At 40.3% G+C, this 19,911-nt stretch overlaps 1 protein-coding gene across 8 annotated transcripts in view; it reads left to right on the top strand.

Annotated features, from left to right (window-relative positions):
* Positions 1-19,911, top strand: part of schip1 (schwannomin interacting protein 1) — a 175,679-nt gene that overhangs the window by 53,526 nt on the left and 102,242 nt on the right. The window contains exon 1 of one of the 8 annotated variants that reach the window (XM_059947341.1): positions 4,526-4,552. The exons of 6 other annotated variants lie outside the window; for them this stretch is intronic. In XM_059947341.1, coding sequence (XP_059803324.1) covers positions 4,541-4,552 — 12 coding nt within the window. In that variant the 5' untranslated portion in view covers positions 4,526-4,540. Of the gene's footprint in view, positions 1-4,525; positions 4,553-13,902; positions 14,186-19,911 lie in introns of those variants that run through there. One more of the 8 variants, XM_059947322.1, reaches the window with a different exon arrangement.

Below are 19,911 nucleotides of genomic sequence, written 5' to 3'. Positions count from 1 at the left end.
ACAGTATTGGGGGTATGGTATTGATGTGGATAGAGAATTGGTTGGTAGACAGGAAGCAAAGAATGGGAGTAAACTGGACCTTTTCAGAATGGCAGGCAGTGACTAGTGGTGTACCGCAAGGCTCAGTGCTGGGACCCCAGTTGTTTACAATATATATTAATGATTTAGACGAGGGAATTAAATGCAGCATCTCCAAGTTTGCGGATGACATGAAGCTGGGCAGCGGTGTTAGCTGTGAGGAGGATGCTAAGAGGATGCAGGGTGACTTGGATAGGTTAGGTGAGTGGGCAAATTCATGGCAGATGCAAATTAATGTGGATAAATATGAGGTTATCCACTTTGGTTGCAAGAACAGGAAAACAGATTATTATCTGAACGGTGGCCGATTAGGAAAAGGGGAGATGCAACGAGACCTGGGTGTCATTGTACACCAGTCATTGAAGGTGGGCATGCAGGTACTGCAGGCGGTGAAAAAGCCAAATGGTATGTTGGCATTCATAGCAAAAGAATTTGAGTACAGGAGCAGGGAGGTTCTACTGCAGTTGTACAAGGCCTTGGTGAGACTGCACCTAGAGTATTGCGTGCAGTTTTGGTCCCCTAATCTGAGGAAAGACATTCTTGCCATAGAGGGAATACAGAGAAGGTCCACCAGATTGATTCCTGGGATGGCAGGACTTTCATATGAAGAAAGACTGGATCGACTAGGCTTATACTCACTGGAATTTAGAAGATTGAGGGGGGATCTTATTTAAACATATAAAATTCTAAATGGATTGGACAGGCTAGATGCAGGAAGATTGTTTCCGATGTTGGGGAAGTCCAGAATGAGGGGTCACAGTTTAAGGATAAAGGGGAAGCCTTTTAGGACTGAGATGAGGAAAAACTTCTTCACACAGAAAGTGGTGAATCTGTGGAATTCTCTGCCACAGGAAACAGTTGAGGCCGGTTCATTGGCTATATTTAAGATGAAGTTAGATATGGCCCTTGTGGCTAAAGGGATCAGGGGGTATGGAGAGAAAGCAGGTACAGGGTTTTGAGTTGGATGATCAGCCATGATCATACTGAATGGCCGTGCAGACTCGAAGGGCCAAATGGCCTACTCCTGCACCTATTTTCTATGTTTCTATGAAGAGTCCTTGAATGTGCGTCCATAGTTTGTGGAAACATTTCAGTGATGGGGCAAGTGAAATTGAGTGAAGATAACCCCTTTGGTTTAACAACCTGATGGTTGATGGGTAATAGCTGTACTGAACCTGACATGAAACCAATATACGGTGAACTTAGCACTATGTAATGATTATGCAATAGGCAAGCAACATGAAGCTGGTGTGTAGCCAGCATTACAACCAATGATTGAGGGTTAATTGGATAACACTATCTCATCACCCACTTTCAAAAGCTTCTCAATTTAGCCTCCAGAAAATCTAAGAAGCAATGAAGAACACTAATGGGATCTGAACTGCTCTGTTTTGTGTACCTTAGTAGAATCAGTGGCATGAACAAATGTTGCCTGTTGCAAAGGAACATCTTTTAATTGTTAATTGGTATTGTTAATGCCAGAGCTGGTAGAAATGGAAGCAAAATTATCCAAAGAGTAACAGCCATGTGGTCTTTTGAATCTTAAATGTAAAGTAATAGAAATTGAATTAATTCAGAATCATCATGTAATATTTAGATTTTGACCAAATTGAAATCATTTAGTTATTAGACTTTGTGGTTTATATTTTTTGTTTCCAAATATCACAGTGATAATGATAACACAGATTAATGCCTGGGATCTGGTGTGTCAAGCAAGCAGCTTACTGTTGGAACAGGAACTGTACAGCTAAGAAACAGCCCCTTCAGCCTGCTGCACTCTGCCAGCTAGTTTGAATATTATGACCTTGTTTCTCTCATAGTCAAGTGGTACATAGCCAAATTCCTTTTTGCTTGCAAATTTTGTTCGGGCATAATACAATTAATAATTTGAAAATATATGCAGATGCTTACCATTAATAAAAAGGTGTAAAGCAATTTTATTCTGAATTCATAAAAATGCACCTTGATGTTGTTTGCATAATTATGATGAATAAATGCAGACTCAGTGGGCTAATGAGACTATTTCTGTGCTCTATTACTCTCTTATTATGCAAATCTATGACTTAACCTGTATTACGAGCCTAATATTTAATTAAGTAACCCTTATCCAAAATTCCAAAATCTAAAAACCTCCAAAAGCCAAAATGTTTTTAGAGTGCTGCATGACATCACAAATGGAAAATTCCACCAGGTGCTGGGAAGGTTCCCAGGCAATGCACAGAACTCTGTGCACCACAGGCAGTTCTGAGATGTGACCTTGCGTATGTAATGAACAGAAGTTAATGAAAAATAGATGCACATTGCAGAAAGCAAAAAATGAAGATCTCAATCGTGTATTGACAAAGTGGATTTGACAGTCAGAGTGAACATATGCTGCTTCATGGTACACTGATCATGAAACAAACAAGATCTGTCATGATGAACTGTAAATTGAAAGTAATTGTGAATATTCAGCAAGCTGGTTACAGGAATTTAAGAAAAGGCATAGCATATATTTTTTTAAATTGTCTGCCAATCACTCAAGGCTTCTGTGAAGAAAGGTCTGGCTAGGTCTTGGCAGTTATATCATTTTTTATATTTAGGGAGCTCACACTATATTCCTGGCCATAGTTGTTCTGCAACAGAGCATTTTCTCTGCACGTATTCCTTTATTTATGAACGCCCATTTAATTTATTACTTATCTCAATTTCCGGACCTAGAAATAAAATGGTATTAATATAGAATGGAGTGGTACTGAAAGAATTTACTGAGAAATAACAGGTGCAGTGACTGTTAAGAGCTGTCATGATGTACTGAGTATATTCTGATTTGTAACATGTCACAGAGATATATGAATTTAGAACAAGTAAGATAATGTCTCCGCTCCATAAACAATGCCATTCAAAGCAATTATTATGAATGATTAAAATGATGCAAAGCCCAGCAAGTTAAAATTTATATGTTACAGCTGTGGTCACTCACCAGAATAGAACAGACAACGATTGCTTTAGATTGTGTCAAATGTTTTCAGTGGTGGATCTTGTTTGCAGTTCATTTTGCCTAAATTTGAAGTTAATTTAGTCTCCTTAAACTGATGGATGTGTCAGATACGAGTTGTGTTGTACAATATTGGTTAGGACAAGGTGAGATTAAGCCTGCATGTATTTAAATTGCATTTGTGGTTAATGTGGTTAAATTTAATTTGGTGATAATTTCCCCAAAATGATCATAACGTGGTTTTGAGGTTTTTCCTCGTGGTATAAACTGTTGCTGTATGCAAATTGGCAGAGCTTGTTTTCTTTAATACAGTGGTAAAGTCAGAAAAAAATCTAAATCTTAAAGGGTGTGCAAAGCCTTACTTTACGTGGAGACACAAGGTCATGGATGCTGGAAGCTGGAGCTAAAAGTGGTATAGAGAGCAGAGGGAGAAGAATGAGACAGGAGCCGCCAGTAGGTGATAAGTGGACTGAGGAGAAGTGAGGGATGATGGGCTGAAGTCCCAGCTAGGCTGGGGGAGATGAGAGACAGGGGCAGGTGGGTGAGAGGTAGAACATAGAATAGCGCAGTGCAAGGCAGGGACCTTTGCCCACCATGTCTGTGCTGACCCTGATGCCAAATTAAACTAATTCCATCTGGTCCATCCTCCATTCCCTTCTTGTTCACCAGTCTGTATTCGCCTTTTAAACATTGCTGTTAATATCACCTTCCCAGCAGCATGTTTCGGACATTACTTCGACATGCAAAGAAAAGTTGCCTTGTGCATCACATTTCTACTTTCACCCTCTAACCTTCAATCTATGCCCTCTGGTATTTAACATTTCATATACAGTACGGCACAGAAATGGCCCTTTGGTGAACTATGAAAACAGACAAAAGGAAAGAAGCAGATGAGTGAAGGTGTAGACAGGCTGGTGGAGGGTGATGAGCAGGGACCCAAAACATTAATAATTCCTTTCCCTCCATACTCAATGCTGGACCTGCTAAGTTATTTCAGCAGTTTGCTTATTTTCCTTGGTTCAAGTGCACATAACAAGTACGTTTTTGAAATTAATATACAGTAGTTCGTGAATGGGAGGAAAAGCTTATCCTGGTTTCAGTTCCTGTCAGAAATCCTGTCAATCCATTATGTGACCTCTGCCCTTCCTGTAATCCTTGCTATCTTGCTTCATTTCATTGTGTCACATGCATCAAGTTACAGAATCTATTTTTAGTCACTTGAAGCACAAGGTTAATACATATTCAAAGCCAAAAGAAGGGGGAAGATTAATAGACGGATTAGGCTGATCTACTCAACACATTGGAGCCTTAATATATTTGGGAACGACTGCAGAAGCTAGGGCTCAGAAAACCTTAAAGCGATACAAGATTATAAGAAGTCTATATGCTTAGAAGTTAATTTTCAACTGGACACAAAACAAAGTGGAAGGCAAATGTAGGCATGAATGAGAAAACTCCTTATGCAGCTGGTGACAATCATTAAAAATGGACATCCAGGTAGGGCTTTGGAGGTAATTCATAAGTGTTTCATGGAATGCTAAAATGGGTATCTGCATGAATCACACTTTATGTCTATTCCTGTTCTGTTCTATGTAAGTAGTTGGAAGTAAGTCTTGGGTGTCAGTTTGGGATTTCTTGGAATTTTTGACAGATTCCGTACCAGGGCTATAAAATGTGGCTATCACACCAGTGATGCTGGGAATATATTTTTCATCAAAAAACCTCCAATATTTCATACTTACATATTTTCCCATTAAATAAACAATACAAAAGTTGCAGGAAAGCAATAATGCATGGATATAAGAAAATTGTGAATCCATTACAACTTTTTGGAGCAGTGAATCTGGTCAAAAGAGCCAGATCAGTGCCGAAAGTTCTTTTCCTTTTTCAAGATCTGGAAACAGAAGATTAAAGGGATAACCTCTTCTTCACCTATATCAAAATCTGACCTCAAATTTAGAAAACGAGTTCAGCTTGAGGGAAAGTAGTGATTATTCTTGGATTATTTGGATGAACACACACGGAACAAATGGCTTTCTTTCAGCTGAACAGAGGCAGCAGTGCAAATAAGCTTGCGGCAAAGGAAGCAAGGTCTTCTGAGTCCAAATTCTGTGTCTCATTCGTATTTATGTTTCCTCCTTACTCTAACGATGGTAGAAAGTATGCAACCAATAGGAAATAATCCTATTAAGTGAGAGTCTGCAGTATTTTGCTTGTTTTTTCCCACAATATCATACTTTCCTTTAATGAATACTGATTTTTTTTTCCCTGATCTGTTAACAAAATCCACACAAAACAAAAATGTTCAAAATATTTAAACCTTTTTCCCACCTTCCCAAGTTGATGAAAGGCAAACATATATGAGTGGAGGATTATGCTAACTGGTACCAGTAATAGGAGGGTAATGAAATACATTTCAGTGACCCCAAGTTAAGGAGGCAGGATATGGAATTAACTGGACAGCCACTGGAAAGTATGTGCATGTAGATAAAGGACAAGAGTATGCTTGCTCTTGACATAAGCATCTACTGATACTATCACCAAAGAATGTGGCTTGAACTGCAATCTGACAGGTGGTGTGCAATGTGACAAAGTCCATATCACCCCTCATCATGGGTTTATTTAAATTGAGCAATTTCTCGCAAAATATATAACGTGGTGGAAAAAGGTCTTTGATTTTTATTCTTCAGGAAGAAAATAAAAAGGGTAGTTCCTGAAGAAGGGTCTCTGCCTGAAATGTTGGCTGTTTATTCATCTCCATTGGTGCTGCCGGACCTGCTGAGTTCCTCCAGCAGTTTGTGGATGTTGCTTTGGGTTTTGAGCATCCGCAGAGTTTCTGTTTGAGATTAGTTCCCATAACCTCTGGTCATGTGGCTGCTTTTTCTATCATTTTTCCAGTAATGTGCTCTCGTGTGTGCCACAGCACCAATAATAACATTGGGATTGAGTGAGGTGCTGTCCGTCAATCTTGCCGTCTCTATTTCTATGCTTGGTTCTGTGAGGGAGGAGTTACTCAATTTAAAATGATCTCTAGGAGAGTAGGATGAAACCTTTCTACAGAGTTTTCTTGGTGCGTGGAATGCTTTACCATAGGAGTTAATTAACACACAGACTATAGCATCTTTTAAATGAAAATTGACTAAATATGCGAAGTAGGGAAAGCTGTAGGAGTATGGGGATCATAAGGAAATGTGATTAGCTGCATATTGCTTTCGCAAGGAGCCTGATATGATTGATCAATTGGTCTCTTGTGGTGCAAACTATTGTTTTGTGGACCTTTGAGGTGCAAACCTGCTGTTTCATGGATCTTCGGAGTTCAAGAAACTCTATCATCTAGAAGCCAAAACTAAATATTTTCATCTGTTCTAAAATTGGACTGGTTTCTGCACTTAATCAGAGGCTTAATGTACAGCAGGAAGCCATTCAGCCCATGCAATTAACTCTGGTTTTGGTGTTAACACCTGTACGGTTTTCCTGCTTGATACAAGGCCTTAAGAAATGGAAGCAAGAAAAGTCCATTCGGTCCCTCAAAAGCTCTGCTTTTCACCAAGATCATGACTGATTCAACATTCCTTAACTCTACTCTCCTACTCCATCCCTATAATCCTTAAGAGTATTGTTAAATGACTTAAAATCTATTTACTTCAGCTTTGAATATATTCATGAATTCGGCCTCCAAGGGTTTTTCGGACAAAAAAAATTCTTACTCCAAAGATATTTTAAATTAAGATATCATTCCTCATCTCGTCGTTATATAGTTGTATTTTTATTCGGAGATTGAGGAGAACCAACTCACCAGCATTTTACCTGTATAACTTCTTGAGAATCACTAAGTTTGTTAGACATGATGAAGAGTCTTGGCCCAAAACTTTGACTGTTTGTTCCCATCCATGCTGCCTGACCTGTTCAGTTACATTTTGTGTGTGTTGCTCTGCCCTATACTTCAAGAAATTGTAGAGTTGTGAATACAGCCCAGCCTGTCGACAGTCTACCCTAACCACTGCACTGGGCTAGCAGCCACCATAATTAAGGACCACCTTATCCTGTCATCCTCTCATCTTCTGCACCCATCCCCCTTCCTTCAGATAAAGGGTACAATACTCCTACCTCCAAGCTCAAGAACAGTTTCCATCCTGTTGTTATAAGATTCTTCAACAGACTTTTATAGAGTGGAGATGAATGCTTGACCCTCAATCTACTTTATCGTGACTTGTGCACTTTATTAATCTAAGACCACTGCACTTTCTCTGTAGCTCTAATGCAATATTCTGTTTCTGTTTCTCTTTGTGTTATCTCAATGTACTTGTGTATGGACAGATCTGGCTAGATGACATACAAACCATATTTTTTCACTAAGGGCAGAGATCAAGGATGATTTATCTTGATATCTTCTTGAACATCATTCTGACTTGCTACATAGAAAATGTGAAATTTCTTTCTCAAGCAATGTTAAACTGTAATTTTAACACGTGCTTATTGGTAGTGAGTATACCAGCAGTATAATTAATGTGTATTTAAGTATGAGATGACCAAGGAATGAATTTTCACACTTTGGCAAGTTGCATTTTGAAAAATTGTGATTTGAGGAGTTAATAACATAATATATCCCACTCAAATAAAGATTTTAATTAAAGGATATTGCTTGAGGGAACAAATGGCACAGTGGGTTAGCATATTATCATTTCATCTTGGGTTTTGGGACTTGGGTTTGTAATTTCAATTTTAAGTGTTGAGCATAATTTGACAATGAATTAGAAATTTCATTCAAAATGATAGTTCTGAAAGCAACTTGCATTTAAATAGCACTTTTAATTAAAAAAAATGACCCAAGGCACTTCACAAACAGATGCAAAGAGTAAGACAGCTGGCCAGGAAAGAGAGATTAGGAGTATTGCAAAGAAGTAAGTTGTGAGAAGATAGTTCATTGTAAATATGCTTAAAATGATTAAGAGTTCACCCGTTGGAGCTGGCCCAGAGTGCATTGTGTCTGAGTCAGAAAACTAATAGTTAAGGACGGAAAGAGATGGAGGAAATTGTAAGCACAGTTTAGAACGAGTTTCAGGATATGTTTATAGGTCATAATGAACATTTACGTATTTTTTGGGAACTGGTCTAGTTGACTCACAAGGATAAATGTGGGATTGTTTACAGAATGGCAGAATGGTTGCTGTTTATCATGTCTGGAGAACTGGTGTATATTAGAGAGGGCTGTGAGGATTGGGTTAAGTCAAAGGTATGTAGAGTTTGAATAGGTTAGTGTTGTGGTTAGACAGTTGCTGGAAATGTTGCAAAACCAAATAGGACATTGGATTAAAAACTCAGCGCATGATTTATCAAGGTGGCAAGTGTGTGAATGGTTTGGCTTAATTTTAAAAAGAGCTGATTAAAAAGAAACAGAAGATGTATGCTTAGAAGTGCTGCATGGTCAATTAAACCATCCCAAAACTCTAAAACAGTAAGGAAACAAGATGCGGTCAAGTATAGAGCTTTAACCTATTCTTAATATGAAAGTTCTGTGGAGTGACAAGAATCCATTTATGGTAGTACAGTGACTAGCTGGCTCTGTATGTTAAAAATTGATATTTGCAAAGTTAATTTGGAACATGGTTTATGGAGTAAAGGCATGATCCAGCAGGTCAGTTGCCATGACAAGGTCAAAGAGAACAGAGGGGCTTTGTGTTTGGCTGGATAAATAAGGCAAGATTGGTGCTTCCTTAAGGTAGCCCCATGAAGTACTTCAGAAATATGGTTTCTATTGATAGGTCAGAGACATGACAACTGATACATACACAACAAACTCCCCAAAAGACTTGCTCTGATGGTGATTGAGAGACAAATGTTGGACACAGTTCTGGAAGTCTTGAAAATTGCAAATGTGACTCTGCCCTTCAAGAAGGGAGAGAAGCTGAAAAAAGAAAACTATATGTCAGTTAGTCTGACCTCATTGGTTGGGAAGATGATGGAGTCCTTTGTTAAGGATGAGGTCTCAGGGTACTTGGAGGCACATGATTATTATAAAATAGACTAATAGTCAGCATGATTTCCTTAAAAGAAATCATGATTAAATCTGACAAATCCATTTGAATTATTTGAAGAAATAACAAGCAGGATATACAAAGGGGAATTGGTTGATGTTGTGTTCTTGGATTTTCAGAAGGCCTTTGACAAGGTGCCACACATGAGGCTGCTCAACAAGCTATGAGCTCTTAGTATTACAGGAAAGATTCTAACATGGATAAAGCAGTGGCTGATCGACAAGAGGCAAAGTGTGGAAATAAAGGTTGCCTTTTCTGGTTGGCTGCCTGTGTTCCCAGGGGTGTCTGTTGGGACTGATTCTTTTTACGTCATATGTTAATGATTGGATGACGGAATTTATGGCTTTGTTGAAAAGTTTGCAGGTGATATGAAGATAGGTGGATGGGCAGGTAGTTTTGAGGAAGTAGAGAGGCGCCACAGAAGGACTCAGACAGATTAGGAGAATGGACAAAGAAATGACAGATGGAATACAGTGTTGAGAAGGTATGTTCATGCACTTTGCTCGAAGAAATGAAAGAGTTGACTATTTCCTAAATGGAGAGAAAATATTTTTTTAAAAAAAAAACAAGGTGCAAAGGGATTTGGGAGTCCTTGCACAAGATTCCCCAAAGGTTAATTTGCAGTTTGAGTCTATAGTGTGGAAGGCAAATGAGATGTCAGCATTCATTTCAAGAGGACTGGAATATAAAAGCAAGGATGTAATGTTGAGACTTTATAAAGCATTGGTGAGGCCTCATTTGGAGTACTGTGAGCAGTTTTTGGCCTTTTATCTGAGAAAGGATGTGCTTAAACTGTAAAGGGCTCAAAAGAGACTCACAAAAATGATTTCTTTTACCACAGGCAGCTGTGGAGGCCAAGTCTTTATGCATATTTAAGGCAGTGGTTGATAGATTTTTCATTGCTCAGGGCACAAGGAGAAGGCAGGAGATTGGGGCTGAGAGGAAAATTGGATCAGCCCTGATGAAATGGTGGAGCAGACTTGATGGGCCAAATGGCCTGATTCTGCTCCTATATCTTGCAGTTTTATGTCATATCTATATTATCATAATTTGAACTATGTGTTGCTGGTGGTGGTTTGGCTCTGTGAGAAGCGCAGAATACCATTGAAAGAATTCATTTGGAATTTCAGGTGCTTGGAATGTGATTTACATATAATGAATGGGATACTGAATATGATTTTTTTTCTTTATAGGGAAGTAGAGAAATTCACACTGTATATTTTATTCTATAACTGAGCTTTGTTATGTTTTATAATGACAAAACTTAAAAGTAATTGAAAGCAAAAACATGGAGTCGGAACTAATGTGTCTTAGTTTTGTTTTTACATTAAGTAGGGGGTGTGCATGTATGATCTGCTGGAGTGATAACATAGGCAATTCATATATTTTTATATATAACTAGTAATGAATTATTTAAACAAACAAGAATGCTTAATCAAACTATATAGTTATATTACTCAAATGTCCTGAAATACACAACACTCCTCCCTAATTAGCTATAACCTCCAACTCAATATGGAATTATTTTAACTGAAGTACTTACTTATCAGTATACTATAGAATACAACTACTAAATTGACATCCACAGCATAGTAAATTTAAAATTGTCCAATTCAGGCATAAAGATTTAATCTCTGTGGTAGCTTACTTACTCTCCTGGGATAATGTCTTTCCACAAGAGGGAATTGCTCTGTTTGGCAGGTGAGACTCTGTTTGGCAGCTGTGAAACAATTTCAGCTCCTGGGGCCTCCATGATGATTGTAGGAGTTGACTGTAGGACTGCAGGAAGTGGTTCTGCCAGCTCTGCACACCCTTCTTCTCTAACATATTGACTCTGCGCTCCTCAGCAGTGTGGTGAACTATGTGCCTGTCGGGACACACCCCTGCTGACTGCTCCTGTGGCTCCTCCCACAGGCCCCTGTATAAAGGAGACCTGCGGCCTGACGCTTGGCCTCAGTCTCCAAGACCTTGTATGATAGACACTCACTCCTGGTTCCTTCTTCCAGTCAATAAAAGCCGATATCTCGCCTACGTCTCAGTGTGAGTTATTGATGGTGCATCAAGCAGATCAGTATATTGTCTCCAGATATCAGACATAGTCTCCGCTGTATAGGACAGTGGTCCAGTTCTGAGTATTGACTTTTGATCAGCTCTGTAGTCCCTCACCAGGACTGCTTTGACGGGAGTGATACGTTGAACCTCCTTGTTTGAGAAGCTTTCGATTTTTCTCGGCTGGTTGCCCTGCATTTTCCTTCTGAGTTTGGGTTTCAGGAGATCCAAGCGTGACTGCAAGGGATGGCCCAGGAACAGCATAGCTGATGGGTTGTGACTTGTGGACTGTGGTGCATTGTGATATACAAGGAGGAAATTGGTGACATTCTGACTCAGTACCAGTGTAGTGTGTTCTTTAGATTCTGGATAAACCTTTCCACCAATCCATTTGTAGCTGAGTGGCACAGTGCAGATGTAGAATCTTATTCTATTCATTTTCCAGAACAACTGTAATTGTTTCACAACAAACTGTGGTCCATCGTCACTGACTAAGTGTTCTGGAACAGCAGTCCTTGAAGGGACTTCTCAACTCATCAACAGTATGTGAGGCAATAGTGAAGGCTTTTGGGAACGCCTCTGGCTACTTTGTAGATGCATCCACTGCTACCAAAAAATTGTGCTCATAGATCCTCTGCCATGACAATATAGGCCATTCCTAGGGGCAGAAAGTTGCTCTGAGCATCTTCTGGACATTGGCATCCAGAACAGTGTATGGCAAGCTATTCTATCCCAGGCCACCAGACAAGGCTTTGAGCCAATGCTTTCATTTTGACCATGCCTAGATGACTTGCATGCAGATCCTCTAACACATTAGCTGTCGGCTTAGATGGTACATCCCCACAGAAGGCAACCAACTTCACAGTCTGGCACTGGGAAAAATGGGGGAACTGGTATTTCTGCTGCACATTCCAGCCACTTTGGGTGATGCAGAGACCTGAGACAGTGTGGATTCATTTCTGGTTTCCCCCTGGCAAGACTTTCGATTTGCATTAGGGATAAAATGTCAAAAGAAGTGTCCTCTTTTACAAAAGTTTTCAGCTATTTCCTTTTCCAGGGGTAAATGGAAAAATCTATCTGCACTTCCATGATTAGTTGTCCTCTTGAAATTAATATTATAATTGTGTCCTCCAAGAAACTGAGACCATCCGTGAATTTGTGCTGCTTCTGTTGGCAGAACACCCTTCTGTGGGTTGAAAATGGACACTCGTATTTAATGATCAGTAATGAGGGCAAACTCTTCTCCATTCAAGTACTGGTTAAAACCTTTTACTCCCCAGACTGGGGTCAAGGCCTCTCTGTCAATTTGTGTGTAATTTTTCTACACAGCGGTAAGGAAACATGATGCAAAGGCTCACTGCCATCACTCATAACGTGTGACGTGACTGCACTTATTCCATAAGGTGAGGCATAACATATAAGCTTCAATGGAAAATAAGGATTGTGGTGACCCACTTCCTCGCGCACTCGAACCAGCTCACAAATAGCCAGCGTGCAGGCACAAAGGCCAGGTCCGCAACAAAGGGAAAAAAGCCTGCAGGGGTTTGTGAGTACGTGTCCCTTGGAGCATCCACACCCGGGGAGGGTGGGATGAGGGAGGCTTTAAAGCAAGGCTGTGAAGTTCGAATAAAATCATCTTTAATTGCAGTTTACCGACTCCGTGTCGTTATTTGCACCGCTACAGGATTATAATATGTGACTACAGCATCTGACATCATTTCCTTCACCTTTTTGAAAGCCACCTCACACTGCTTTGGTCCTGATGGTGATCTGGGAAAACTGGAAAATGGTTGTTCAGCTTTAATATTTTTCATCCAAATAAAAGTAAAAGTTTATATTAAAAATAAGTTTATTGTAGATTACCAATCGGCCACATGGCATTATTTCTTTCTCTTAATGATTTGGCATTTAACTTGAAAAAGTTCATCATGTATCAGTGTTCTTTAATATTACTTTTTAACTAGTTGAAAAAACATACTCAGGGTGAGGAGGTTTCTTCATAGAGATCTTACTATCTTTAATATGCTGTGTAGGGGAGAAAGTGAAAACAGATTGAAAGAGGAACTTTAGGAGAAAACTATAAAATACATTTAAAGGAAGAATTTTGAGGGCTGCAAGGAAGGGTTAGAGATGTGGTTTTAATTGGCTTTTTCAAATGCAGGCATGGGAAAGGTGATCCTTTAAGGCTTATTGTGATACAAGGCCTCTAGTGGTACCTGTATCATTATAGATCCCTCTAACATTTGCTTTTGTTGCAAAACTTTCCTCCTTTCTAATTGATATCGGAGTTGCCTAAGGAAATTGCATGAATCCAAACACTTTTATATTAGATTTCTGTAATTTAAAAGTGGTTAAAAACATGTCAATATAATTTTTTGAAATAATTCCATAACTGTAAAAATCTACATTGCTGCAGTCAATGCTCAGAAGTAAGAATTATTTATGGAATAAATATTGTGAATTGGCGTGTTGTGTCAATATCAAGGGGATAAATGTGAATTCAGGCTTTCCATGGTTTACAGTTACATTCATAAGTGCAGGATTCGTGCCTGAGGTCTAAATTCACTCAATTAAACCATTGATTTGTCTTTTGTCTTCATCTGTTTGATGGACACTAGAAATTTTCCACATCAGCGAGCTCCTTTCACAAACCACCAAAAGGTCACGCCCGCCTCAAAACAGCTCTGTTTCTCTGTGTGACTACGGTATAATTGGCGGATTGTATTCGTGCTGGTTGACTCACCCCTCCCCCTCCCCCTCCCCTCCTCCATCGCCGTCCCAGATAGATGCTGGCTCCCCGAGGAGAATTGTTACGATCCACTCTGCTCCTAGCAGACGGAGACAGAGCCATTACGCAGGTTGCAGCTGCAGCAGAAGCATCCATTTTTGTCTGCTACCAGCTTCGTGCCTTGCAGGGATTGGCATTTATCCTCCCAGATGCTTTAAATCTGAATTACGAGCGACAGCCCTTAATTCTTTTAGTCAGTCGTGGCCGCTTTTCATATCATGTGCTGAGATGGTACACCAGGAGAACTGTGCTTATCAGGTAAAGATGTCGCGATGCGCAGAGAGGTGCACTTGAAGGCTGTCTCGCTTGCTTTCTGCTCAGCAGCAGGTTGCTGGATCGTGTTGTCTGCCTATTCTTTATTATTTCGTTTAATGGGGGGGGGTGAGATGGTGGTTCAATGTTCTTGAAATTAATCTTGTAAAATAGAAATTTAATGGCAACACGAAAAGCTTTCACCGCTGTGCAGTTCACTGCAGAATTTATTGTGCGTGCGTGTAGGAGGGGAGCGAAAAGAAGGAAGAATCAATTACAGAGCCAGGGGGAAGTTAAATCCATCAGATTAAGTCATTGTTCCAGATCAATATATGTAGTATCACAAAACATTAATTGGTATTTTAGTTATATAATTACAAAAATGCATTTGGGACAGTAGACAGATTGCCCAGTATCAATTAAAGTTTTATGCTGGATTGTTATTCCTGTAACTAATGAGTTCATGTCCTTAGTGAATTTGGACTACGACAGAGCTTGTATTTCCTTGTAATTTTGAAGTTGTTATCTCTTGTTAATTGGACATAAAAATCTGAGCGTATTTGTATAATTGGGGATCGTCCTGTTTAAACGTATGCATTCCTAATAATTCCTAAATGAAGTTTTGCTAGGAAGAGATTTGGTTTACTTTTATCATACAATGACAATTCTAATAGCAATTTCAATTGTTCAATAATCAAACATTTTGAAAGGTAAATTAAATATGCAGAAGTAAACGTCAGAAAAGAAAATGGTTTGCTTAGAAGCTGGAATTCTCTGGAGACCAGTGTGAGTGATCTGTCTGGGCAGTACAGATTTTACAGTAAATCAAGACCATCTTTAGTGATCAATTTCAAAAGCACAGTGTGATGCTTTAAATTTGTATTTGACCAGGGAAAATAATGAATAAACCTTTATTTTGCTCAAGGATAACTGGAATAATTTTAGCATAATAATTTTATCTACTGTCCAAATGCATTAACTCTGTTGTAATGAATTCTCAAATGCTTTTCAGGAAAGTAGATGTTATTTAAGAAATGCATTGCTTAAGAAAATAGGTGATATTTAAAGCATAGGGTACTGAATACCTACTATGCTCTTGCTTGGATTTGATTACAGAACTCGAAGGGAGTATTGCCCTTGCAGAATCAAGCTGATAGGATGATTGCAGGAGTAATGAGGCAACAAGAGCTTACCTGCAATGAAATCAGACATCCAGTAGGGAATCAAAATCGATAAAGTTTATGGCATAAACATAATGACTTAGAAATACAGTTATATGGAGCCTGTTCTTCAGGTGCAAAATGTCTTCCTAGGCCTCTGACATGCTAAACAGAGATGTATGTTCTTTACATATCAGGGTGTGCTATCAAAGGTTGCCAAATGGCCATGTCTGTATCTGAAATGGTTTTTGGGATCCGCACATTTGAACATAGTTTCTCCCTTTATTTTGCAATGGGTGCATTTTATTTTTTTGGGGCTCTCACTGAAAAATCAATTTGTCCTGAAACAAGAATGTGTGATTTCACTCGGAATTTATTGTCCAACTAAATCATTAATTACTTTTGCATGCAACCTGTCTGCCGTGATGTCTACATTACATGCCTAGCTGTATTCAAGAAGTACTTTGAGATATTCTGAATTGTGATCAGCACTGTACAAGTGCATATTCGTTGTGGTAATTTCTCATAAATTTGGACCAAGATGAAGCATATTCAATTGCCACCACCAAGCACATTGTGCAATAAAAGATGCCTCCTCTTTAGTTCCAAGCATTTTCACTTTCATATGCCATTAATTTTTACAACCTACATTCGCATTTGAAATATCCAGGCACTTTGAGGATGCAAATTTATTTCACTGCACTTTTGATAGTGACATATTGAGGTATTTTTTTTATCTGTTACATAGAATTGTGTATGACATAATGTAACGTCCAAAATTTTAGCTGAAGGTGAACCTTGTCTGAGAGCTGCAAAGCAAACCCTCAATCTGGGTTACACGAGGCCTGGTGGTTTGAACTCCAGTGTCTTAGCATCATTCGGCCAGTCAGTTTCTCACTAAGAATTGTGGGTAAGTGGCTGTTGGCTGATGTGTGGTGGAGAACTTTAAGGTGACAGGAAGCTGATGGACGGCACCAAATGAATGGTCACCACAGAAGTGTCGGGAGCCTCTTCCAGAAGGCAAAGATGGGAGGTCTGACCTTTGCTTATGATGATCAGATGAATACAGAACCATCCTGACAAGTAAAGAAGGAAAACCAGCCCATATCTCCTCCCACTAATATCCCTCCATTGTACAATGTGGTGAGACCACATTTATCTTGCTGAGGCTACAGGCATTGTATGCTTGACCCTAATAAGCATGTTTGAAGAATTAGTCCATTAATGTCATCATTTAGACATCCTTACAAATTGCTGAACCGTTATGGTGCAGAATCATGCCAGATACCCCACTCAGTTATAACAGATGTGCTGGTGGATGTTATTACAGATGTGACAAATGAGTCAAAGTTTCATTTTACCAATAAATTTGTGATTTCACAGATTTTTAAGTGTAATGCAGGAGAAACCAGTTTGTTTTATGGATCTGCACGTCTGCAGAATGAAGTCTGGACTTTGTGACGAACCCTTAACTCTACGATTAAAGGCAGAGACAATCAATCATGCTGAGCAAATCCAAACATACCCAGTCTTGAATGCCATGATTAATTTAAAAAAGATAACCGAAGAAGGAGACCTGAAAAACATTCTAATCTACAAAAATGGCAAAGCCCAGTATATTGGTAGGAAAGAAAAGGCTTTAGTGACTGCTGCAAAAGGAAGATCTATTTCTGTCTCCTGTGAGACAGGCCTAGTTAATCTGCAGCAATTTTATTCACACCATGTGTTACCATGAAATGAATAAGCACACCAAAATACATCAGTGCAAATGATACAAAAAATGCCCTGATTATAATGCCCTAGACCAGGGGTTCCCTTTTTTTTATGCCATGGATCAATAGCATTAAGCATGGGATCTGAGGGCCCTAGGTTGGGAATCCCTGCTCTAGACCAAAGTGCATCTCCACTCAAACCTGTTTCAGCTGTTTGAGCTTCGGGCTGGCCTAATTTAAAAACATGCAGAGTTATATCCTACTCATTTAAGAAAAAATAAATTCAAATCCAATCCAGCCAATTCCCACTTGGAAATGTGAGCATTCAGTCATTAGCAGAGTGACTGAAGATGCTATGTTATGGGGAATGCTCCTGAACAGCACTTTCTCACCATTACTCTGCTCTGGATCTCCAAGTTCTCATAAAGGCGTCTCATCTCCTGGTCTCCTCTTGGTCCAAATTTGGACAAAAGGCCCAATTTCCAGAAGCAAGGTGACAGTGACAACCTTTGACTTCAGGACAACATTTGACAGGGTATGGCATTTAAAAAACCCAGGTAAAGTGATAACCTGTTTAACAAATATCCAGCAATATGCGTTGAATATACATCCAGTTCTGTGCCACCTCGGATATGAGGTGTGTGTGGCAGGGCATTCAGACGATAAGAGGCTACAAGTCCACCCTGTACATCAACGACAGTGACAGTTCCTGATAGGCTGAATGTTTTCTTACACATGATTTGATGCACAGGATAATGTGCCAATGAGGAAGGACCACCTCCTCCCCACCTGAGAAGCAGGCACTCTGATTGGCTGCAGCTGATGTGAGGAAGACTTCAGCCAGGATGGACTTGCGTAAAGCTGAAAAGTTTGATAACATTTCTGGTTAGGTGCTAAGGGACTGTGCAGCCCAGTTAACAGAGGTTCTAAGAGACATCTTCAACTTCTCCTTGAAACAGTCCACCGTCCCCATGAGCTTCAATGCTACTGCCATCATGCCAGTATTCTAGAGGGTGACAGCAACCTTTCTTCATGACGATTGCCCAGTGGCCCTGACCTCGACAATAATGAAGATGCTTTCAGTGGCTGGTTATGTATCACATTAAACCCCACCTTCCAGCTACTTTGGACCCCTTCCAGTTCACTTACCACTCAAGTTAGTCCACACATGATTCCTTTGTCTCTGCACTCCACTCCGTCCTGTCCCACCTGCAAAATGGTGCCTCATACGCCAGGATGCTATTTATCGACCTCAGCTTGGCATTTAATACCCTCATCCTTCAGAAGCTGGTGGGGAAGCTGTCCTCACTGGGTCACAACACCTCTCTCTGTAACTGTATTTTGGACTTCCTGATAGAAGGGTCACAGTCAGTCTAAGTTGGCACTCCACGGGGCTGTAGGCTTAGTCTGCTGCCATTCACACTGTTGACACGTGACTGCATTGCTCGTTCCAGTTTGCTGATGACACAACAGTGGCTGGCCTCATCAACAATGACAGCAAGACGGCGCACAAAGAGGAGGCAGAGCAGCTGGTGGAATGGTGTGAGCACAACAACCTGAGTCTCAGCGTGGAGAAGACCACTCCTCATTGCACATGAACGGCTATTCCGTGTCGAGAGTTAGGACCACCAAGTTTTTGGCAGTGTACGTAACGGAGAATCCCACTTGCTCCCACAACACCACCACCTCTTTAGTCAAGAAAGCATAGCAGTGTCTCCACCTCCTGAGGAGACTGAGGCTTCTCTTCCCTCCCCCACCCCCCCCCCCCAATCAGTTTTTACACGAACACAATTGTGAGCTTCCTGACCAGCTGCATCACAGTCTGTTATGGGAATTGCTTGGCATCTGACTGCAAGTCCCTACAAAAGGATTGTGAGGACTGCTGAGAGGATAATCGGGTTCTCTCTTCCACCCATTTGAGATATTTATCGGGAGCACTGCGCGCGCAGGGCCCATAGCATTGTAAATGATTCATCGTAGCTGTCCAGCAATCTATTTGACCTCCTACCACTAAGAGGTACTTGTAGCATTAGGATGGGAAACAGCTTCTTCTCCTAGGCCAGGGGTCGGCAACCCGCGGCTCTTTCATCTCTGTGCTGCGGCTCCCCGTGGTTTGTTAGTTTTTGAAATGTAATTCGAAATTTGAAGATTATGGTGATCTTGTACAATCTAAATAAAACGTTGAGGCGACCCCATTTCCTGGCACATCCGAACCGGCTCACAATTAGCCACCGTTCCTGCTAAGGGAGATAGCCTACGGGGGTTTGTGAGTACGTGTCTTTTGGAGCATCCGCGCCCACGGGGGGGGGGGGGGGGGTGGGTGGGTTGAGGGAGGCTTTAAAGCAAGGCTGTTTGAATAAAGTTATCTTTGACTACAGTGTCGTTATCTTAGCGCTGCATGTAGCACACCGCCACAACGTGTTTTTTATCGCTATTAATATACGTCACCACTGCCAATCCCTGACACCCGCCAGTGCGCGATTTCTTTTAATTTTTCGATCGAAGGTAGGCTAACTATGGAGTAACCTTCAACCCAACGTCTTTTTTTTGGAGTTCAAAATGTTTTTGTTGTATGCAGAAATGTAATTTCGTTTTCTCTGCAGGAGTTCATCAATTTCATAAATGTAACACATTATAGTTTGTTTATACATAGCATAAATGCAAAAAAAAAACAGTTGTATGCAGTGTTATTTCATTTTAAATGTCAAACGGGTTTTGTGGCTCCCAGTGTTTTCTTTTCTGTGGGAAATGGGTCCATATGGCTCTTTCAGTGGTAATGGTTGCCGACCCCTGTCCTAGGCTATGAGACTGTCAAACTCCCTGCTACCAGTGTGAAGCACCGAGTAGTGTTATATTGTTT

This window comes from Hypanus sabinus, chromosome 2, assembly GCF_030144855.1.
Source record: "Hypanus sabinus isolate sHypSab1 chromosome 2, sHypSab1.hap1, whole genome shotgun sequence".
Taxonomy (NCBI): Eukaryota; Metazoa; Chordata; class Chondrichthyes; order Myliobatiformes; family Dasyatidae; genus Hypanus; species Hypanus sabinus.
This window is presented reverse-complemented; position numbering and strand designations above follow the sequence as displayed.